At 43.8% G+C, this 24,877-nt stretch overlaps 1 protein-coding gene and 1 long non-coding RNA gene across 2 annotated transcripts; one reads left to right on the forward strand and one right to left on the reverse strand.

Annotated features, from left to right (window-relative positions):
- Positions 1–11,083: 11,083 nt before the first annotated feature.
- On the forward strand, positions 11,084–12,298 carry LOC119332412. The gene is made up of 2 exons (XR_005160932.1): positions 11,084–11,480; positions 12,036–12,298. It is a non-coding gene; the product is annotated as an uncharacterized LOC119332412 (long non-coding RNA).
- A 2,042-nt stretch (positions 12,299–14,340) lies between these two features.
- Positions 14,341–17,322, reverse strand: LOC119333231 (glutamate receptor 2.8-like). The gene is made up of 5 exons (XM_037606203.1): positions 17,100–17,322; positions 15,914–16,422; positions 15,500–15,812; positions 14,973–15,388; positions 14,341–14,874 (listed from the first exon to the last, which is right to left on the reverse strand). The coding sequence occupies exons 1-5, from the start codon at positions 17,320–17,322 to the stop codon at positions 14,341–14,343; spliced, it is 1,995 nt and encodes a 664-aa protein (XP_037462100.1).
- Positions 17,323–24,877: the final 7,555 nt, after the last annotated feature.

A 24,877-nucleotide genomic window follows, 5' to 3' on the forward strand; every position in this document is an offset into this window, starting at 1 on the left:
CGCCTTGACGGCCTGTTCGCCCGAGGTCCCTCACGCGTAGCTCCACCCGCTTGGCGCAGCTCGGATGTTCCAGGTAGAAGTCATCCAGGGCGACGGAGATGCAGGCGAGGCTCTTCCTCCCCACGTCGCTAGTCAGGTCCAGCACCACGCCGACCCGCGCCGGCGCCGCCGTGGCTAACGACGACCAGGTGGTGCTCCAAAGCACGAGCCGAGAGAGGCAGCGCCTCGCCGAACACGCCATGGCACGAGACTGAACTCTGCACCTGTGCACTGTACTTACTTGCTGTGTCTGTGTGGTTTACATACGGAGCAGGAGCAGCGCAACACCGGCATTTATATACAGCGATCGAGCTACGTAGGTGAGTGAGCTACTGAGCTTGTGACGGGCGATGGGTGAATTTCGTGGAGCATCCTCGGTCGATCGCCGGTCAGCCGCCTCCCTGCCAAGCTCGCGAACGCAGTGACGTTTCGGCCGGCCGGTGCAATGTTTCTCTGCCGGAGGAAGCAATAGATTTTGTAGCTTTGTTTGATCAGTTCACGGTGAGCTCAGTCAGAGGTTATCCGTACAACTTCTTTAGATCATGAAAATGCTATGTGCAGTTAAGCGAGGGAATCAGCAGTGGTTTTGAACATTCTCATACAGTGACGTTCGTTCTAGTTTATACACTCAGGTCCTACTGTTAGGAAAAATCTTTAGGTTTATTGCAATCGGATTATTTGCCTAGCATTAGATCACCTAAGATATGATTAACAAAGAGGTTTGTGAGATCTTACAGGCTTGCTCGATGCAGGCACAGCGGAGCCCATGATCTCAAGTGGCGAGGATGAGCAGCACCAGTGGCGCCAAGGTGATGTAGTCGTGGAGAGGCAGCAGCTCACCCAGGAGCTTCGCGGTGGCAGCAGGAAACCGCCGGCACAGCCTTGCGGCGGCTGGCGATGGAAACGGCCTTCCCATTGCGTAACACACCCCTAGATCGGTAGGTTTGAGGGAATTAAGGGGCTAGATATCATGTACGTGAACTCAGGTGCCATAAGTATCCAGGCCCCACCCTTTATATGTGTGCTCGCAATAGGGGACCAAAACCATCTGTTGGTTAGAGGTGCCCCCGATCAAGGCGATTCTGTTGGGGTCAACAGCCACGTACGTTGGTTCATGGCCCATACCCTTAACGATACTTTTTACCCGGTCAAAGCCGAGATCAACCAACATTCTCCCCCTTGATCGTTAGGCTCAACTTCATTCGCCCATTTTCCATAGGAATAATATATAAAAGTAAGGTGTTACAACAGCGAATGTAATGCCATTAAACCTCAATACTTATAATACATCAGCCTACTTCAAAATGGAAAACATATTACTTAATGGGGGTGGTTTGTTTCGAAGGTCCTTACTTCCAGGATCAAAAAGGCTTTCCAACAACCCATGCTAGCAACATAATCTTACAATTGGGTGGTAAGCCTTCGATAAACGGATCCGTAAAACATTCAGACATACTCATACACTCAACTTCAATAGCTTGATCCTGGATTCTATCTTTCACAACAAAAAACATATTGTCAATGGTTTTGGCAACGTCATTTGACTTGTTGTTATTGACAAAGAAAATTGCACATTCATATTGCAGTAGGTGGTTTAGAAATGTTGTCTACCACCATAATTTCGGGAATAAAACTTATTTGACATACAACCTGCTCAGTAGCCTCTTAACATGCCACATAATAAACTGCATCATTACTGATGCCATCATTGTCATTATGGAGATTTTCCACGATATAGCTCCATATGCGAGGGTGGGGATGTAACATAACGTGGAAACTCAATATCCGCACACCTCGCAGAAAACAATGTCTGAATAGCCTACGATATTGAGGTTACTAAGACCTCTTATTATTGAGCATGTAAACTTTATTGCCTTGATTTACTGCGAAACTTTTCAACGGCCTTTCGAGTTGTCCATTTCTGAACTTGTGCATTTGCCAATTATCCCGATCATAAATAGGGCACATTTATACTTGAATACTTATATTGCTTCTGACAGCTAAAGCATAAGGAACTAACATTATCTGATCAGTTCATAATGGTTCCTTGAACACTAAGATGTCCACTTTTATTGCCCTTAACTTTAATAGCAGGTGAGACAGAGTACTAGTACATAACCATTTTTTTTGTACTCTATTGACGTATGCCATCATAATAAAACTTATACTCCTTTTGGACCAATATCTTGGCAAAACTCAATACAAGCAAAGTAATATGAGGCATCACCAAGACTCATACTCATAAATAGAAGATAGAAATTTCTTGGCTCGACAAAAATATTTCATCTTCACAAGGTAGTGAGCTTACTCCCCCTCGACTTATGGTATGAGTGTCCCAGCGCTTGTCTTGTTTCATAATTGTATTTCTTTGAATAATATGCCTTATGTCAACTTTATCTTCATGACGGAACCTTACGGTTGAGTCATACGTCCATTTTTCACTCAGCCAACACAAGAGCATGTTATAATAATAACACAAGCGTCACAACAACTCACCAAGAAAACTCTATTGAGTTACATCATTATAGCTCATAACTTCCATCCTATATGGCAAGAACGCGCTAAGATGATCATTCACACACATTATCAAACGCAGGGAAATTGTTAAGGCTCAACACTAAGTGTTGCATTAGGAATTTCTTCTCAAATTACCTAATGCATATGAACAAAGATCTAATGGAGTTATCCTTAAGATTCATATTCACATGCTCCAGGTTCCTTGATAATCACTTTAAAAATGGATAACATAAATCCAAAAACTTGATGACAATCATCTTAGCTCTAAACCACAACACCGTTGGGTAGAAGATGGCAAAGAACTTCATGAGTTGCGACACATGATTATAAAACAACGTTGGTCAGAAATATAAACATGAGCCACATGATACTGACAAACTTGCCACTTAAATAAAGTGTGACACATGATTATAAATGACGTTGGTCAGAAGTATAACCACAGTCACATCATAATCAACATTAGATTAGCAAGCTTGCCACTTCAACATTCATGTGTGCTTCATAATTCTCATAAGGGAGCAAGTACATGTAGTTTCTCATTAAAAAAAATCAAGACATTCATGTGATCTTTCACTCACTATAATCATTCATTCTCTTCATGTGATCTTTCACTCACTATAATCATTCATTCTCCAAAATAAGACTTCTCGTTGGTTCCATCCTACTCGGAGAATTAATTAATGCGTTCATCATTTCCAATATTCAATGAGACATTCCATTCTCCCCCTCGAAATGTGGTAAACATGACCACAATTTCGACGAGGTCTCATTATTCACATACACCTTAAGAGTGCCATGGCACATATCATTATTGAAAATAATTCGTTCATAAATATTCTCACCACATGGTAAGACGATCATAAAAGGGTTGATTATGAAGGACAAAAGGTTCATATGAATAAACAAAATGTCTTCTATTGCTTTATTCTTTATTGTCCTCATAGCAAAACCCCTTAAAGCCCATCTTCAATGGGTAAATATCTTTAAAATGTTCCTTAATAGAGCCCAAGTACTTATTGACATATACTAAAAAAAATACATTCTTTATCTCAGAGGAGATGGTATGCTTCATGATAAGGAGTGAAATATGGTTTCTCCCACTCAATTGCTTTCAGGTCATACTTTTCCATCTTGTCATCAGAGTTCACAATAGAAAACTCATGAAGGTCCAAAACCTCTATCATTAAGAGAGCCCTTTCCTTCCATTTGTGAAGATCAACTCCATTGTTCAAATAAATGAACTCAACTTTGTGGTCCATTGCTAAACAAGGACACGATTTTATGAGCATCATTATTAAACATCAAACAAAACACTTGAATGGCCTCAATCAAAACAAGATACTCATGTTCTAATCCGTATCACCGTTGGGTTGAAAATGGAGAAGATCACTTTTGATCCAAAATTTGGACATGACAATAATCAACGTTGGTCAGAATATTGTCATATACCATAAAACATATGCTCATAAATGACATCTCTAACAAAAACTTCCTGTTTTGGCTCTAGAAACTTCGAATCACATAATGATCAGCAAACTTATTACTAAATTAGTAGCCAACATTAACATAAAGCACCATTATATGGTGCAATCCTATGTGTTATCACAAACATGGATTCATAATTTATCACTGATCATCTTACATTAAACTTTGACATCATAATGTCAATAATATCAATAAAATATGTCAAGGTTTATCATTAAAAAACTTCAATCACATCAGAGTAAACATTAGATTGACACCCTTTGTGTAATGACACCATAAACATTCTCCAAACAAAATTTGGATATTACACCATGCTTTCACCGAATAATAACATTTGGTAAAATTTTAGCAGTCAATAAATGACAGCTCATGACCATGATATGACATTAAATTTCTCTAAATATTCTTCTTCTGTGAATCATTATGCCGAGCCTCCGTCACCTTCTGTCAATGCATGCCAAAAGACACAAAATGCACCTCACATAGTGGTTTAACATTATGGCTCATCATCATTAGACTGCGTAGTGCGGTGCGGAAAAGCCGAACCACGCCGCCACTAACACTTCCTTAAGATGGCCTTGGCCAGACTTGAGAAATGATCACAACTTAAACTTCATGCTCAAATAAAACCTTCGAACAAAATGTCTAGAAACTTTAGAGAGTTACACGTAATCATGCGAATAAAATCATCTCATCACGTTAATAATTCAACATTAAAATGCTATTAAAGAGAGATTATCACTAAAAAATAATACCATATAAATAACATCATAATCTCATAGCATTATTCACCCCTTAAATTTCGGACATTCTCCAATTTAAAACAGTACATAAGACATTATTTGAAAAATTCAAACTCCATAAACTGTACTGAAAACAAGAAAATGCCTGAATAATTCATCATACATATTGGCCACATCATTCTCATATTAAATATAAATTTGACAACATTAATTTTCAATGTCAATAGATATTTAAAATGATACTCAACATTAAATTTCATGTGTCAAGATAAAACAAAAAATATTTCTTATTGGCTCCTTTTAATTCTGTAAAAATAACATAATTTTCTAGCTATTTTCATTTTAAAACAGTGCAAGACATTTTGAGAATCATCATAATACAAAATAGCACTGAATAAGGGAAAATACACAGAACATCAGAATTGGCCCATGAAAACCACGTCAGACTTTTATTGATTCGGCCTAGGAGAAAAGATTCAGAGGAAAGAAAAAATCCTCCCGGGCTTAGACAAACTGGGCCGAAGCCCAGCCGCAAAAGCGGCTTGTAAGACTCCCGAAGGCCCATGCGGCCACCGCCTTGATCGTGGTCGTACGATCAAATCGGACGGACCAGATCGATCTCTAGTGGAACAAAACCGCCACCAGTCGAAACCCTAGCCCTCATTTTTCTCCATCCATCCCGATTTTCTCGCTCTCTCCAGAGGAGTGGTCCAACTGCGGCGGCGACGGTGAGGCGCGCGCGCACAAGAAGACACGGCGACGCGAGGCACGCCGGACATGGCGACGCGGTAGCTTCGCTCGCCGGAGCAGCGTGCACAAGGACTTGGTCCGGCGCGCTCCTCCGTCGAGCGTAGCTCCGGAGACGCGACCACGTAGCCGTGGCGTTTACGGGCATTTCGCCGGCGGCTGCCGGCGCACGCGTTGACGGCGACGGCGAGGAACAAGGCACGAAGTCCAGCAGCGGTTGCATCTTCTTTCCGCGCCGTAACGAGAGACAGCGGCGTTCCGGCCATGGCGTACACGCACGGCGGTGGCCGTGGCCGTGCGGACCCTAAGGCCGACATGCTCATAAACGTAAGATCCAGCCCCTCTTTAGTTTCTTTTCTTTCGATTTGAGGCATGGGATTGACTTTGTAGGGTTCCCAAATATTTGGGGATTGACTAGAGTTAGGGTTCGTCTGAATTGGGGCTTTCTTTAATTGCGCCAATTCATCATATTCTAATGGCTAACAGGGGCTAGTTATCATGATTACATTAACATTATGCGGAAGCATGGCAAAATAATAATAATTAGACTAGCCGAACGGGTTAGTCATCATTATTCTCTGATTAGGACTAAACCCCCTAGCGAATTAGATCTTGACCGAAAAGCACGAACCCTAAAGATGGCTAAAACCAACAGTCTGAACTTAATCATTAACCTTAAACAATGATCATCTGAACTTAATTGTTGATATTAACATAATTAGATGATCATTAGGGATCTAATCTAGGCTTACACGGCTCAAGATACCATTGTTAGAAAAAATCTTTAGGTTTCTTGCAATCGGATTATTTGCCTAGCATTAGATCACCTAAGATATGATTAACAAAGAGGTTTGTGAGATCTTACAGGCTTGCTCGATGCAGGCACAACGGAGCCCATGATCTCAAGTGGCGAGGATGAGCAGCACCAGTGGCGCCAAGGTGATGTAGTCGTGGAGAGGCAGCAGCTCACCCAGGAGCTTCGCGGTGGCAGCAGGAAACCGCCGGCACAGCCTTGCGGCGGCTGGCGATGGAAACGGCCTTCCCATTGCATAACACACCCCTAGCTCGGTAGGTTTGAGGGAATTAAGGGGCTAGATATCATGTACGTGAACTCAGGTGCCATAAGTATCCAGGCCCCACCCTTTATATGTGTGCTCGCAATAGGGGACCAAAACCATCTGTTGGTTAGAGGTGCCCCCGATCAGGGCGATTCTGTTGGGGTCAACAGCCACGTACGTTGGTTTGTGGCCCATACCCTTAACGATACTTTTTACCCGGTCAAAGCCGAGATCAACCAACATTCTCCCCCTTGATCGTTAGGCTCAACTTCATTCGCCCATTTTCCATAGGAATAATATATAAAAGTAAGGTGTTACAACAGCGAATGTAATGCCATTAAACCTTAACACTTATAATACATCAGCCTACTTCAAAATGGAAAACATATTACTTAATGGGGGTGGTTTGTTTCGAAGGTCCTTACTTCCAGGATCAAAAAGGCTTTCCAACAACCCATGCTAGCAACATAATCTTACAATTGGGTGGTAAGCCTTCGATAAACGGATCCGTAAAACATTCAGACATACTCATACACTCAACTTCAATAGCTTGATCCTGGATTCTATCTTTCACAACAAAAAACATATTGTCAATGGTTTTGGCAACGCCATATGACTTGTTGTTACTGACAAAGAAAATTGCACATTCATATTGCAGTAGGTGGTTTAGAAATGTTGTCTACCACCATAATTTCGGGAATAAAACTTATTTGACATACAACCTGCTCAGTAGCCTCTTAACATGCCACATAATAAACTGCATCATTACTGATGCCATCATTGTCATTATGGAGATTTTCCACGATATAGCTCCATATGCGAGGGTGGGGATGTAACATAACGTGGAAACTCAATATCCGCACACCTCGCAGAAAACAATGTCTGAATAGCCTACGATATTGAGGTTACTAAGACCTCTTATTATTGAGCATGTAAACTTTATTGCCTTGATTTACTGCGAAACTTTTCAATGACCTTTCGAGTTGTCCATTTCTGAACTTGTGCATTTGCCAATTATCCCGATCATAAATAGGGCACATTTATACTTGAATACTTATATTGCTTCTGACAGCTAAAGCATAAGGAACTAACATTATCTGATCAGTTCATAATGGTTCCTTGAACACTAAGATGTCCACTTTTATTGCCCTTAACTTTAATAGCAGGTGAGACAGAGTACTAGTACATAACCATTTTTTTTGTAATCTATTGACGTATGCCATCATAATAAAACTTATACTCCTTTTGGACCAATATCTTGGCAAAACTAAATACAAGCAAAGTAATATGAGGCATCACCAAGACTCATACTCATAAATAGAAGATAGAAATTTCTTGGCTCGACAAAAATATTTCATCTTCACAAGGTAGTGAGCTTACTCCCCCTCGACTTATGGTATGAGTGTCCCAGCGCTTGTCTTGTTTCATAATTGTATTTCTTTGAATAATATGCCTTATGTCAACTTTATCTTCATGACGGAACCTTACGGTTGAGTCATACGTACATTTTTCACTCAGCCAACACAAGAGCATGTTATAATAATAACACAAGCGTCACAACAACTCACCAAGAAAACTCTATTGAGTTACATCATTATAGCTCATAACTTCCATCCTATATGGCAAGAACGCGCTAAGATGATCATTCACACACATTATCAAACGCAGGGAAATTGTTAAGGCTCAACACTAAGTGTTGCATTAGGAATTTCTTCTCAAATTGCCTAATGCATATGAACAAAGATCTAATGGAGTTATCCTTAAGATTCATATTCACATGCTCCAGGTTCCTTGATAATCACTTTAAAAATGGAGAACATAAATCCAAAAACTTGATGACAATCATCTGAGCTCTAAACCACAACACCGTTGGGTAGAAGATGGCAAAGAACTTCATGAGTTGCGACACATGATTATAAAACAACGTTGGTCAGAAATATAAACATGAGCCACATGATACTGACAAACTTGCCACTTCAATAAAGTGTGACACATGATTATAAATGACGTTGGTCAGAAGTATAACCACAGTCACATCATAATCAACATTAGATTAGCAAGCTTGCCACTTCAACATTCATGTGTGCTTCATAATTCTCATAAGGGAGCAAGTACATGTAGTTTCTCATTAAAAAAAATCAAGACATTCATGTGATCTTTCACTCACTATAATCATTCATTCTCTTCATGTGATCTTTCACTCACTATAATCATTCATTCTCCAAAATAAGACTTCTCGTTGGTTCCATCCTACTCGGAGAATTAATTAATGCGTTCATCATTTCCAATATTCAATGAGACATTCCATTCTCCCCCTCGAAATGTGGTAAACATGACCACAATTTCGACAAGGTCTCATTATTCACATACACCTTAAGAGTGCCATGGCACATATCATTATTGAAAATAATTCGTTCATAAATATTCTCACCACATGGTAAGACGATCATAAAAGGGTTGATTATGAAGGACAAAAGGTTCATATGAATAAACAAAATGTCTTCTATTGCTTTATTCTTTATTGTCCTCGTAGCAAAACCCCTTAAAGCCCATCTTCAATGGGTAAATATCTTTAAAATGTTCCTTAATAGAGCCCAAGTACTTATTGACATATACTAAAAAAAATACATTCTTTATCTCAGAGGAGATGGTATGCTTCATGATAAGGAGTGAAATATGGTTTCTCCCACTCAATTGCTTTCTGGTCATACTTTTCCATCTTGTCATCAGAGTTCACAATAGAAAACTCATGAAGGTCCAAAACCTCTATCATTAAGAGAGCCCTTTCCTTCCATTTGTGAAGATCAACTCCATTGTTCAAATAAATGAACTCAACTTTGTGGTCCATTGCTAAACAAGGACACGATTTTATGAGCATCATTATTAAACATCAAACAAAACACTTGAATGGCCTCAATCAAAACAAGATACTCATGTTCTAATCCGTATCACCGTTGGGTTGAAAATGGAGAAGATCACTTTTGATCCAAAATTTGGACATGACAATAATCAACGTTGGTCAGAATATTGTCATATACCATAAAACATATGCTCATAAATGACATCTCTAACAAAAACTTCCTGTTTTGGCTCTAGAAACTTCGAATCACATAATGATCAGCAAACTTATTACTAAATTAGTAGCCAACATTAACATAAAGCACCATTATATGGTGCAATCCTATGTGTTATCACAAACATGGATTCATAATTTATCACTGATCATCTTACATTAAACTTTGACATCATAATGTCAATAATATCAATAAAATATGTCAAGGTTTATCATTAAAAAACTTCAATCACATCAGAGTAAACATTAGATTGACACCCTTTGTGTAATGACACCATAAACATTCTCCAAACAAAATTTGGATATTACACCATGCTTTCACCGAATAATAACATTTGGTAAAATTTTAGCAGTCAATAAATGACAGCTCATGACCATGATATGACATTAAATTTCTCTAAATATTCTTCTTCTGTGAATCATTATGCCGAGCCTCCGTCACCTTCTGTCAATGCATGCCAAAAGACACAAAATGCACCTCACATAGTGGTTTAACATTATGGCTCATCATCATTAGACTGCGTAGTGCGGTGCGGAAAAGCCGAACCACGCCGCCACTAACACTTCCTTAAGATGGCCTTGGCCAGACTTGAGAAATGATCACAACTTAAACTTCATGCTCAAATAAAACCTTCGAACAAAATGTCTAGAAACTTTAGAGAGTTACACGTAATCATGCGAATAAAATCATCTCATCACGTTAATAATTCAACATTAAAATGCTATTAAAGAGAGATTATCACTAAAAAATAATACCATATAAATAACATCATAATCTCATAGCATTATTCACCCCTTAAATTTCGGACATTCTCCAATTTAAAACAGTACATAAGACATTATTTGAAAAATTCAAACTCCATAAACTGTACTGAAAACAAGAAAATGCCTGAATAATTCATCATACATATTGGCCACATCATTCTCATATTAAATATAAATTTGACAACATTAATTTTCAATGTCAATAGATATTTAAAATGATACTCAACATTAAATTTCATGTGTCAAGATAAAACAAAAAATATTTCTTATTGGCTCCTTTTAATTCTGTAAAAATAACATAATTTTCTAGCTATTTTCATTTTAAAACAGTGCAAGACATTTTGAGAATCATCATAATACAAAATAGCACTGAATAAGGGAAAATACACAGAACATCAGAATTGGCCCATGAAAACCACGTCAGACTTTTATTGATTCGGCCTAGGAGAAAAGATTCAGAGGAAAGAAAAAATCCTCCCGGGCTTAGACAAACTGGGCCGAAGCCCAGCCGCAAAAGCGGCTTGTAAGACTCCCGAAGGCCCATGCGGCCACCGCCTTGATCGTGGCCGTACGATCGAATCGGACGGACCAGATCGATCTCTAGTGGAACAAAACCGCCACCAGTCGAAACCCTAGCCCTCATTTTTCTCCATCCATCCCGATTTTCTCGCTCTCTCCAGAGGAGTGGTCCAACTGCGGCGGCGACGGTGAGGCGCGCGCGCACAAGAAGACACGGCGGCGCGAGGCACGCCGGACATGGCGACGCGGTAGCTTCGCTCGCCGGAGCAGCGTGCACAAGGACTTGGTCCGGCGCGCTCCTCCGTCGAGCGTAGCTCCGGAGACGCGACCACGTAGCCGTGGCGTTTACGGGCATTTCGCCGGCGGCTGCCGGCGCACGCTTTGACGGCGACAGCGAGGAACAAGGCACGAAGTCCAGCAGCGGTTGCATCTTCTTTCCGCGCCGTAACGAGAGACAGCGGCGTTCCGGCCATGGCGTACACGCACGGCGGTGGCCGTGGCCGTGCGGACCCTAAGACCGGCATGCTCATAAACGTAAGATCCAGCCCCTCTTTAGTTTCTTTTCTTTCGATTTGAGGCATGGGATTGACTTTGTAGGGTTCCCAAAAATTTGGGGATTGACTAGAGTTAGGGTTCGTCTGAATTGGGGCTTTCTTTAATTGCGCCAATTCATCATATTCTAATGGCTAACAGGGGCTAGTTATCATGATTACATTAACATTATGCGGAAGCATGGCAAAATAATAATAATTAGACTAGCCGAACGGGTTAATCATCATTATTCTCTGATTAGGACTAAACCCCCTAGCGAATTAGATCTTGACCGAAAAGCACGAACCCCAAAGATGGCTAAAACCAACAGTCTGAACTTAATCATTAACCTTAAACAATGATCATCTGAACTTAATTGTTGATATTAACATAATTAGATGATCATTAGGGATCTAATCTAGGCTTACACGGCTCAAGATACCATTGTTAGGAAAAATCTTTAGGTTTATTGCAATCGGATTATTTGCCTAGCATTAGATCACCTAAGATATGATTAACAAAGAGGTTTGTGAGATCTTACAGGCTTGCTCGATGCAGGCACAGCGGAGCCCATGATCTCAAGTGGCGAGGATGAGCAGCACCAGTGGCGCCAAGGTGATGTAGTCGTGGAGAGGCAGCAGCTCACCCAGGAGCTTCGCGGTGGCAGCAGGAAACCGCCGGCACAGCCTTGCGGCGGCTGGCGATGGAAACGGCCTTCCCATTGCGTAACACACCCCTAGATCGGTAGGTTTGAGGGAATTAAGGGGCTAGATATCATGTACGTGAACTCAGGTGCCATAAGTATCCAGGCCCCACCCTTTATATGTGTGCTTGCAATAGGCGACCAAAACCATCTGTTGGTTAGAGGTGCCCCCGATCAGGGCGATTCTGTTGGGGTCAACAGCCACGTACGTTGGTTCGTGGCCCATACCCTTAACGATACTTTTTACCCGGTCAAAACCAAGATCAACCAACACCTACTGCATATATTAGTACTGTACAGTCCTTTTACGTGCACTCTTACATCGACAGCGGGGAGGTACGTGTACCTATGCTAGCTTGCTATGTATGCGCCTGCGGTTTCTGCGTAGCTTCTGATAGTGCTCTGAACTAGCTGATTCCCGCGACACAGCTGACTGTTGAATGGTCAAATAATCTACCCCTTCCTCTCAAAATAAGTGTCTTAATTTTATACTAATTTTAGTATAAAGTTGAGTTGAGATATTTATTCTGGAAACAAAGAGAGTAGCACATTTTGACACATTAGATATAGAGGACGTATCTAGTGCACCCCGGCTTCTTGTGCTACCGGTGCATCGGACGTGTAAAAGGCCCAACTTATGTTATGTACTATTTAATGTCAAATTTGTCATTTTTGTATATTGAGCTATGTTTTGAATTTTGATTTGAATTTTTGTGACAACATACATTAATGTTATTTTAATGTGCTAATATTTTTTCAGATTTTTTCAAACATTTAAATATGTGCTACACGATTCTAGTACACCAGTAGCACAAGAAGGTCTAGTGCACCAGATACGTTCTCATTAGATATATTGGTTGATGAGAGAGAGAGAGAGAGAGAGAGAGAGAGCGTGTCTTCTGTTTTTCAACAACAAATGGCTGGCTACGTCGTAGGGGAGTAGTGAAATAGTTCTTTTCTAGCGGCAAAGGTATATAGTGGCGAAGTTGTCGAAAAGTCCATTCTGCACCCGAGCTCATATGCTCCCGCATGAACAGTAAAATCGAAAAAAAATCGAAAAAAATTCAAAAAATTCCAAATTTTTTTTGGGAGAAACATTGACAAAAGTTTTAAGTGCCTGCAAAAATTCATCATGAAATCACATTCCTGTAAGGCGTGGCAAAAAAAACAAATTCAGTGCTTCAAAATGCATTTGAAAGTAGCTTTTTCAGAGTACTATTTTTGTTTTTTTTGCCACGCCTTCTAGGAATGTGATTTCATGACGAATTTCTGCAGGCACTTAGAACATTTGTCAATGTTTCTCTCAAAAAAATTTGGATTTTTTTGATTTTTTTTCGATTTTACTGTTCATGCGGGAACATATGAGCTCGGGTGCAGATTAGCCGCGTCCCGAAGTTGTAACCTTGTTGATGAGTATCAAGATTTTATCTTGGTGGTGGTCACACCATACATTAAGTTTGATCCTCAATAAATGAAGAAAACCTCTATGCATCACTATTCAATTCTAGGAATTAAATCCGGGTGATCAGGCTGCACAGCCGCATGCCTAACCAGTGAGCCAAGGGCTATGTTTGCTTAATTTCACTTTCCAGTCTCTGCATCAATTAAGGATGCATAAATAATTTTTAGTATGAGTAGCAATATTATATCTTGAAGTGTAGTCTCACCACACAACAAGCCTGGTCTTTAAAGATGTTTTGACGAGTACCAAGATTTTATCTTGAGGAGTGTTCACACCACACATCAAGTTTGATCCTCAATAAATGGAAAAACCTCTTGTGGATCACCTGTCAATTTTAAGAATAGAACCCAGATGGTCACGTTGCACAACCACATGCCTAATCAATGACCCAAGGCTCTGTTTGCAAAAAATTGGAAGGGAGTTTTACTTCCCGGATTCTGCACCAACTAGAAATGCACACAACCTTTTTAGTATGAGTATCAAGACTTATTTGTTGTGAATAAATAAGTACTAACACATTCATGCAAACGTTACACCAGAAGAGTCAAATTACACGTCAGTTACTATATGTATGTCCTAATCATCATGTATTTACAAATGGAATTAAAAAACTTATAAGATATTGGTTGTGGACATTGATTCAACGATAAGAGAAGTACTCATGAGCATCTAGCGCTTCCTTTCATCTCAGACATTGCTCATCTCAATCTGAATGTGTCCTGCAGGCATAGAGCCATTGTGCAGCAATTCTGCTCCATTAGATCAGGCTGAGCATCCCCATCATTTCCACCTTCCCGATGGACACCCTGGAAATCATCATTGCTAACTTCATGAAGACGTTGTTGGTCAGGGTCGGGGTTGTTGCCCATGCTGATTCGTATCGAATGGGAATCCTCGCCACTATTGTATCGATTTGTATCATCATTGCTAGCTTCACCAAGAGGTTGTTGGTCAGGAACAGTGTTTCTAGAGGTGTTGCTTTTGTCATAAAACAACTTCACAATGCTTATCAGTAGCATGAGAGTTGAAATGGATCCAGTGATCAAAAAGAGCCCGGAGAAGCTTTGTAATGTGAGAGGCACAGAATCACCGTCAGAAATTGTGCTAGCACCAATCGATGGTAAAGTTGTGCCGAACCATTTAACTTCTATTTGTGAACCACTAACCCCTTCTGCTAGGTTTAGGATTGCAGTAGAAATGTTATGTACTAGCGGAAAACCTTGACGAAATGCCTGACCATAAAAACATGATGTTAGAAAGTACTCCCAAGAATGAAATATAAGCAACAAGGAGTAATCATGAATATATCACGGTAGGCTGAGAAGCTTACAAAACCAAATCCAGGGGTCTCGTATATGCACCCAAGCATCATAAAGTCCTTTTTGTACCGACTATCAGAGATGAAAGAAGTTAAATAGGGGATCTCATCGACAATGGCCGACACCCCTCCATTCTTGGACCCCTTCCTCAAAGCAACATCATATTCTTCTTTGGTGCTGTAGTTTCTTAACCTACTTTCACTGATATTATGATGCTTTATCAAGAAGGACCGCACAAATGAATCATCTTGGTATCCTACAAAGTCGTCGTTCCGTTGAAGTTGATCTAGATTTGACACCCTAGGGCGGAGCCGCTTTGCAGTCAACATGGATGACAAGCTAGCTGTATAGCTTTGCACTAGAATCAACACAACAAAGCACCATATCACCACAACAATTTTTGTCAAAGGGCTTCTAATACTTTGACCTGTGCAGGGAAGAACGAGACAATTATGTTATCATAGAACTATGGTAACAAAACAATAATATATTGATAAGGCATCAAGTATCGTTAGAAGTTTTAGGTTGATGTGCTGACCATGAGAAAACGTCAAAGTTGAGAAAACAAAGTAGAGGGCAGTGCTGCACCGTGTCAAACTTAATCCTTGGCACTCTTGATTTGTGGGTAGTTCAATCATCCACACAACAAAGCCAGTATAGAATAAGAAGGCAATAGTTGCAAACCAAAGATTCTTACTCAATGGCTTTACAAATGTCCAACTGATTGTGGTTGGTTCATCCTCGGTAAGCACAAGCATAGATACACCAGACTGTGTGTATGGCACCGTAAAGTCTGCGACTGTAACTCGTTGCGCGGTTATGGTCACATCGCCTACTACACCATCATACACCTGTTTATCCCCCACAAATTTAGGAAGATTCAAATGTATTTAGTTTCAAAAAAATGTTAACAAAATAAGATGAGATGAAAGTGTGTAGGAGTAAGCCTCACCCCCAAAGACACATTGCCTACTAGTTCATCATAAGGACCGTCAAAAACAATAAACTCATAGCACGGAACAGGATGTAGAGTCCTCATAGCTGCCTCGAAGATATCAATGCTATAGCCAGTGATGTTTTGTTTCTCAGAAATAGGACCAGTAACCTCCACAAATTCATGAAAACCATTTTTTAATGGCACGGCAATCTTCAACACTGTCTGCCCTTCGCAATCTTGACTAGAACTTTGTGTATGTAGTTTCATGTCATTTCTTTGCACGGTTTTTGGGTAAAGAAATATCATACTGTCACTTGATTCAAATGTAAATCCAATCTTGGGATGGCCTACGGATGCTGTTACGTTTTCTTCAAGCCAGAAGGCACACGATATTGGAGAAATGTTGTAGGAGAGAAATGGAATATGGTTGTTCTGGGCCAGGTGTATGCCGTGATCTGCTTTGGTAAGTGGCTGAGGGCCCCCGATAATGGCTTGCACTTGGGCATTCTTGATGAGGTCCTCGGCTGCAAAGCACAAACGCATCACAAATTGCCAATCAAAAGCATGTTCTGGAAACAATTAGCCAACAAATTGGTCTAATTGTTGTATTGTATCAAAGCTTCACATCCAAGTGAGGGACTACAGGCGTGTGGTGAATTCGCTTAACGGCTTGAGAGATAGTATTTCTCTGAGGCGAACCTAATTGGCGGACACCCGCCCACCAAAAGAGGCGTGGTCACTTCTGAGACAAAGATAATTTTTTTTCCGTTCTAATGAATTTCTTATTTGACACACTATGTTTTGGCAAGTTTCCCTTGTTCGGCACCTTCAAAGAAAATGGTACAGTACTATTTCTGAAAGGCTTGTACGTACTTCCATAATTTAAAATAAACTCCTGAGATTTTCGAACTTCTGAATTTTGAATTTGAAATTTCAACTTCAGGGATTTGAACTCCCCAATTTGGAAGCTCAGAAATTTCAAACTTCCAAAGTTCTAGATCTTTTAGTTTGGTTTGCTTCACAACTGGAGGGGAAAAAACCGGGGGAAATTCCCTTCGTGGGGCCTAAAATCTTAATTTCTGTATAGAGAAAGAGAGAACAAAATCGGTCTGCCCAAACTCCTAATTAAAGAGGGAGTGATGCTGGAGACACACAAAGTTGAAGATATATATATATATATACGCTTGAACGTTAAATTTACCAGCGTGCGCCGCCTTGACGGCGTCTCCGGCCGAATCCCTCACGCGTAGCTCCACCAGCTTGGCGCAACTCGGATGCTTGAGGTAGAACCCGTCCAGGGCCTTGGAAATGCAGGTGAGGCTCTTCCTCCCCACGTCGCTCGTCAGGTCCAGCACCACGCCGACTCGCGCCCGCGCAGGCGCCGCCGCCGCCGGCAATGAAACGTGGACGGCGATGCTCCACATCGTGAGCAACGAGACGAACGCGAGCATGCGCCTTGTTGCCCGCGAATCCATACGTGAGGCTGAGATCTCAATGCTACTGACTTGATTGGGTGTAAATCACTTGAACCGGCCTTGTACTCCGTATATACTGCTCCGTCCGAGAAGTACGTACCACCTAGCTTCCACGCAACCACAAAAAAAAAAAAGAACGTACCACGTAGCTATCGAGCACAAGAGGCGGGCCGGATGGTCGGCGTGGCCAAATTTCCCTGACGCTTCCGATTTGCAGCTAGCACGATGACTTCGAGTCTTGACTTGGTATATACAGTACTGCCGTGAGGATCAGTATATAGTATCGCCGTGCGCATGCACGATGACTTCGAGTGTTGGCGGCAGGCAGCTACTAGTATATTATATGCTGGAGGCAGTAAAAATTTCCATAGAAGAACTTTTTCTGGAATATATTGCCATAGAACTCATCATGAAACGACAGAATACAGGATGGCCAATGGCGTTTACTTACTGGTCTTTGGTTGAGACAAATAATGACAGGGAGTACAGTAAGTTCTTTAAAATAGTTTTTTGTTTTTGTTTTGACATGGAGTAAGTTCACTACTAGTACGGAGGTGTGTCGGTTTGACGCATTTAGAATAGATAAGCAGACAGCTTGCCCGTTTTGTTTCCAGCACCAATGCAGACTTGCCGTGCCTGTTAATGTTAACAACGAAAAGAACAAAACTTGCGACGGATCGATCGATAGCTCCAGCACGGATCCATGCCTGCCAACAAGTACGCGTCTCTTGTCGCCGCCCAATCTAGCTTCAAGGTAGGAACATCTTCAACCGCGTTCCCAACAGGTCTTCTGTGACGTCCTCGATTTAAACGTATACTAATTATATACGTAAATATGTACGATCAAAATCAAAAACTTATGAGAAGATATCACAACAGAACTCTAGACACAAATAAAATAATACAAGCTTTATATTATAAGCTAGGGGTCTCGAGGGATCGAATACACAAGAGTCAGCGGAAGCATTAATATCTGAGTACAGACATAAGTTAAACAATTTTGCCTTAAGAAGGCTAGCACAAACTGGGATACAGATCGAAAGAGGCGCATGCCTTCTCTCTGAGGGCACCTCCGGTGTAGTAGGAGTCGTCATCGACGGTGGCGTCTAGCTTCTGGGCTCTAGTATCTGGTTGCGACAACCGAGAGGAAAGGAAAAAGGGAAAAGGGGGAGCAAAGCAACCGTGAGTACTCATCCAAAGTACCCGCAAGCAAGGATCTACACTACATATGCATTGGTATCAATGAAATGGATAGTATCTGTGGACTGAACTGCAGAATGCCACAATAAGAGGGGGATAGCTGGTCCTATCGAAGACTATGTTTCTCGCAGCCTCCACCTTGAAGCAGTAGAAGAGAGTAGATGGTAAGTTAACCAAGTATCATCGTATAGCATAATCCTACCCGACGATCCTCTCCTCGTCGCCCTATTAAACAGCGATTACCGGGTTGTATCTGTCATTTGAAAGGGTGTGTTTTATTAAGTATCTGGTTCTAGTTGTCATAAGGTCAAGGTACAACTCCGGGTCATCCTTTTACCGAGGGACACAGCTATCCGAATAGATCAACTTTCCTGCAGGGGTGCACCACATAACTTAACATGCTCGATCCCTCTGGCCGGACACACTTTCTTGGGTCATGCCCGGCCTAGAAAGATCAACACGTCGCAGCCCTATCTAGGCACAACAGAGAGGTCAGCACGCCGGTCTAAATCCTAAGCGTGCAACGGTCTGGGCCATCACCCGTTGCACACCTGCACGTTGCATACGCGACCGGTGAGCAGACTTAGCAACCTCCATTAGAAAAGGAAGTTGCGTTATGCGGTCCAACCCGACGCGCGCCGCTCAGTCGCTGACGTCAAGAAGGCTCCGACTGATACCACGACGTCGAGTGCCCATAACTGTTCCCGCGTAGTTGGTTAGTGCGTATAGTTCAATGGCCAGACTCAGATGAAATACCAAGATCTCGTTAAGTGTGTTAATTGATGTAACCGCGGACGCCGACCAGGGCCAGGCCCACCTCTTTCCTAGTAGGTCTCAACCTGCCATGTCGCTCCGCCACAAGATCCACACAGAGGGCTGTCGGGAAAGTATGTCCTTTCAGCCCCCAATCCGTGAATCAACCGCGGGTACTCAATGAGCCGACCCGACTTTAGTCACCACACATGTATGATATATAATATGCATGTAAGTATATACCCGTGATCACCTCCCGAGTGATCACGGCCTGATAGTATAGCATGGCAGACGGACAAGAATGTAGGGCCACTAGTGATAAACTAGCATCCTATACTAAGTATTTAGGATTGCAGGTAAAGGTAACAACTCTAGTAGCAAACACAGGCTATGCATCAGAATAGGATTAACGGAAATCAGTAGCATGCTACACTACTCTAATGCAAGTAGTAGAAAGAAGGAATAGGCGATATCGGGTTGATCAAGGGGGGTCTTGCCTGGTTGCTCTGGCAAGGAGAGGGTCGTCGTCGATGTAGTCTATCACAAGGGGATCAGCGGCAGTCTCGGGGCCTACCGCAAAGAAGTAACGAAGGGGGAACACAATAAATAACGTAACAATCAAAGCATCACAAAGCATAACATGACAATACGCAGTGCTAGGGGTGACCTAACGCGGTACTAGGTGCTATTGGCGAAGGGGAAAAACATCCGGGAAATTATTCCTGGTGTTCGGCGTTTTCGGACAGATGGACCGGAGGGGGGCGGTTGCAGGTTTGCTTTCTCAGGGATGCATGACGGAAGAACGGACCGCGTATTGGATCCGTCTCGTCGTTCTGAGCAACTTTCATGTACAAAGTATTTTCATCCGAGATACGGTTTATTTTCTATTAAGTTTCAAAGTTTTCATTGTTATTCTAAAATTATTTTAATCTGATTTAAATAGTAAAACACTATGTGTACACAACAGAGGCCAGCCACAGCCTATGACCTGTGGGGCCAGGGGACCCAATTGACTCAGTCAACTATTGACTAGTCAATGGTGTGAATAGTGCATCTGGGACCCGCATGTCATTCTCTCTATTAATTTCAACACAAATTTAATATTTATACATAGCAGTGGACCCCATCTGTCATTGTTACAACATGGTAATTAGCAGGGGGGATTAGCCTTTAGTTAATTTTTGTTAGCCCTTAAACTAACCCTAGCCATACACACACACACACCTACATAGCACGCACGCACACAAAACGCGCACACGCACACATGGCCGCTTGGCCATGGCCAGCACCAGCATCAGCAGCCGGTGGGGGGGAGGGGGCGTGCGGCGAGCGGCGTCGGAGCGGAGCTCCAGTGGGTGCGCGGGGCGGAGCTCCGGCGAGCATCGGCGATGGACGCGGGCGGAGGCGCGCGAGCGAGGCGGCTGCAGTGGAGCGAACGACGGCGGCAGCAGGGGGAGGCGGAGAGGCTCCGACCGGCTCCGGCGACCATTAGGGGCGCAGGCGGGCGTGTTGGAGGGCCCCTAGTGTGGCGCTTTGGTTGGGGGTTGGCTGCAGGTGTGGAGGCGGCCGGTGGCTGTGCCGGCGTTGGGGAAAACAGTGGCGGGGCTCGGTTGGCAGCGGGTGTGGCGACAACGAGCGCGGGAGCAGCGGGGCGTAGCGGCAGAGGGCGGCCGCGGCAAAGCAGCAACAAGGTGCGGGCGTGCCGGGACAGGGCCAACTCACGGCGGACACGCGACAGGAGCGGGCGAGCATGCGCGGAAGTGGGGCTCCGGCCATGGCAGATAGCGACGCGCGGGGGCATCTACGGTGACGAATCAAGACGAGGAACAAGGGGGAAATGGAGGGGATGCTCACGCAAGTCTGATGGCGAGGTCGGGGAGCGCGCTGGTGGCCGGACGTGACGAGCTCGACGACGAGATGCGGTGGTGGTGGCGGAGAAGACGATGCGATGGCGAGGCAGCAGGGCGTTCGAGCTCGAACTGATGCACGTAGTCGGTGGAGTCGGAGGCACTGAAGCTCCAGGGCATGCTCTCAGGTGACGGGGATGCTGGTGGCCGCGGGATCGATGCGGCAACGACGACCATGAGCTTTAGACGATGAACAAACGAAAGAGAGAGAGCGTGAGGGTGTAAGTGAGGATTAGGGTTTGTCTATGGGGTCGGGGGTCTTCTTATCCATCTCGGGGAGGCAGTGGATGCTCAACACGACGATGATCGGTGGCGTGGACGGCGTGCAGGCACTGCCAGCGCCATGGATGAACAGGAGAGGGAGACAAAGGCACTGGGGGGCTGGGCCTGCGCCTTGTCGGTCTAAGGCCTAGGGAAAGCGGGGGAGGGGGGGGGTTCCCTTTCCTTTTTATTGTGCGTTTCATCTTTATTTATTTCTGTTTTACTTTTAGCTACTGTTTTGCTATTTCTATTAAAGGCAAATGATTTTTGGTTCAACAAGGTACTTGACACATAATACTATGCAATGTTATGAGCTAGCACAGCAAGTTTCAAGTTATTTTGAAACATGCAAATATTTATTTAAATTGAAAAGGATCAATTAAAAGTTGTTGATCCAATTTTAATTAGTTTAAGGGCATTTTAATTATTCATAAAATGTTGGTTTCTTTCAGGAAAATTGTTAGTGAATTTTTGCAACCCAACAGAAAAATAAAAATTTGAGTTTCTTTTCAATTTGAATTTGAATTCGTTTTGGATTAAAGTGAGGTTTAGAAATTTAATTGCGACGACATGGCGTCATTAGTGTGTGGTTACTGTAGCTTAACTACCGGGGTGTTACACCCTCCCAGGCCTCTCTTTTTACGCCGGCGCCCAGAAAACGGCTCAGTCATGTCCGAGGAGCCCATTTTTCGCCGGCTAGGCGCGAAACTGGCGCTGACAGACCCATGCCGAACCCGGCATGCTGGGGGCGCCCGGGGGTGCTAGGGCAATCGTTTTGGCGTGAAAGAACGGCGGGCCGCCGAGTCAGTGACCCCCGCACCTCGTCGTCCTACTCGCCTCGATTTCTCGCGGGGAATCAATGTCAAGGCTGCCGTCGGTCAGCCTTCCATTGATTCCTCATGGAGGGCGAGCATGGCACGCGTACACACGTGTTGCCGCCCCCGACCGCTATAAAAGTCGCCCCCTCCCTTGCCTGTGGAATCACCCGCCCGCAACCCCCCTTCTCTCGCCGCCGACGCCCTCTCTCCCCGTCTCTTCCCGTCTAGCCACCGCGTGCATGCACACCCTCGATGGGTGAACGGTTCCCCGGCGACGCAGCGGCGGCCAACGGCTTCGGCCGCCGCTCTCTTCACGAGTGGGAAGCTCACCTCCTCCACAAGGAGAACTACCTGGCGCCCCTCGACATATGCGCATCGGGGCAGTGGAGGCTTAGCGCCGAGGGCGTCCCAGTCCCTCCTCTGCCCAACGTCGAGCATCCCGGATACTTCCACGCCGAGATTAAGCGTATGCGGGCCTCCCTGTCGGAGGAGGAGCGCGCCCTCCCGGGGTACGACGCCGACAACCATGAGGCTTGGACGGTGTACTTCGAACACCGGCAGGTGGAGCAACTCGCCTCCATCAACAACGCACCGGCGGTCAGGAGGCGCAACAATAGCGACGGCTGCCGCCTGTGTGGTGGGGCTCCCCCGGCCGCACGTTGCATGCCGTCCTCGAGTACCTAGAGGGCGGCAATGATCCACCGCTCCAGTACCCGATGGCCTCGGCCCCCCATCGGAGTGTCGGCTCGTGGCTGCCGCGGCGAATGTTGGGAGGGTCTTCCTCCTCCTCCCGATCCTCCTCCCACTCCGTTGGGTCGCCCACTACTAGGAAAAGGGCTATAGATGATATGGTTACTAATGGCGCACTGTGTATGTGGTGCGCCACTGCTATATAGCAATGGCGCACCAGATACAGGTGCACCATTAGTAATATATTACTAATGGCGCACCTGGTGTGTGGTGCGCCATTAGTAGTTTTGAAGAAAAAAAGAATTTTTTTGTTAGTAATGGCACACCATGGGATAGTGCGCCATTACTAGTTGACATTTAAATGGCGCACCACACCCACCGTGTGCCATTAGTAGTTTTGAAAAAATAAAATAAAATTTTTTGTTAGTAATGGCGCACCAGTGGACAGTAACTAGTAATGGCGCACTACCCACTGGTGCGCCATTACTAACAATTTTTTTTTCAAAACTACTAATGACGCAGCACACACCAGGTGCGCCATTAGCACCATATATTACTAATGGCGCACCTGGTGTGTGGTGCGCCATTAGTAACCCTGGTGCTAAATGCACCTCCGGACCGCCTTTTCAGTTAAAAAAATAAAAGAAAATGATGGAAATGTCAAAAAAATAAAAAAAAAAGTTTCCCATTTGATATGTGGTCTAGTTGTTGGGAAAATTTACAAATATGAATTTCGACTTTATTTACAAAATCTCTCTGAAATTTAGTAAAATGGGCATAACTTTTGCATACGAACTCGGATTAAAAAGTTTTTTATATGAAAAATCATCTACTCGAAAAGTTACATTCGAATTGAACGGGGGGAACTATTGTTCAACATCTTCAAAATCCCCAAAAACCTAACAAAATGAAAGATACAGGGTTTTTAAGATCTAGACGGGGAAAATGAAAAAAAAAATCAAACTTACTAGTGGCGCACTATTTGCTAGGTACGCCACTAGTAACAGAAAAAAAATTGGTTTTAAAAAAATCGATTTTTTTTCAAAATATGATACGTAATATGACCAGGAAGTTTGAAATATTTTTTCAAAATTTCATCACTCATGAACATGAACAAAGTCCTAGACATCAACAAGGTTTAATAGGATTGATATGATAGATATATCAACAAGTGCATGTGACGTGAGCTGGTGCTGGGTTGGATAAAACTATGAAGTTAAGCGTGCTCGGGCTGGAGTAGTGTGAGGATGGGTGACCTTTCGGGAAGTTTGACCATAGCGTGCGATTTGACTTGAGATTAAGCATATTGACCCGAGATTAATAAAAAAACGAAACTAAAAATTGAAAACAGGTGCGCCATTAGTAGGCCTTTTCCTAGTAGTGGCCGGCGCTCGTCAGCGTCAAGCCCGAGCCTGTGGAAACGCCGCTCGGCCGGCGCACCCGCAGCGCTGGCATCGTCATCAACGAGGGTGGCCGTGCCTCCTCCTCGGCTCCTCCCTGCCTCGTCAAGTTGAAGACAGAGTCGGGGCTCGCCGCCGTGAAGACCGAGCACGATGACGCGCTCGACAACGAAGAAGCCATGAAGTGGGCGCAGGAAGATTGGGCCCGACTGGAGATGAAGCGCCGCGCCTTGGAGGAGATCATTGTGCGCCGCCGTGAGCGCGATGAGGGGGCGTCATCGTGCTTGAGGACAGCGATGACGACGCACCGCCGCTAGCCAAACCAGTCCGCTCAGGGCGACCCCGGGCAGGGGTCCAGCAGGGACGGCTGCGTGAAGAAGGAGAAGGACAAGGACGACAGCAGCGACGACGGCGACTACGTCGCGTTCAGCGAGTTCTTCAGCCTGGGGGCGGCGGCTGGGAACCCGATCGCCTC

The sequence above is a fragment of the Triticum dicoccoides genome, chromosome 7A, assembly GCF_002162155.2.
Source record: "Triticum dicoccoides isolate Atlit2015 ecotype Zavitan chromosome 7A, WEW_v2.0, whole genome shotgun sequence".
Classification (NCBI taxonomy): Eukaryota; Viridiplantae; Streptophyta; class Magnoliopsida; order Poales; family Poaceae; genus Triticum; species Triticum dicoccoides.

What these genes read in the sequence shown, in the direction of transcription:
- LOC119333231 (XM_037606203.1), bottom strand. Translation starts at nt 17,322, where the DNA reads ATGTGGAGCATCGCCGTCCACGTTTCATTGCCGGCGGCGGCGGCGCCT. An exon ending in CGTCAAGGCGGCGCACGCTG is followed by an intron (nt 16,423 to 17,099) that starts GTAAATTTAACG and finishes TGTGCTTTGCAG; the next exon opens with CCGAGGACCTCATCAAGAAT. An exon ending in AACTTTGACGTTTTCTCATG is followed by an intron (nt 15,389 to 15,499) that starts GTCAGCACATCA and finishes TTCCCTGCACAG; the next exon opens with GTCAAAGTATTAGAAGCCCT.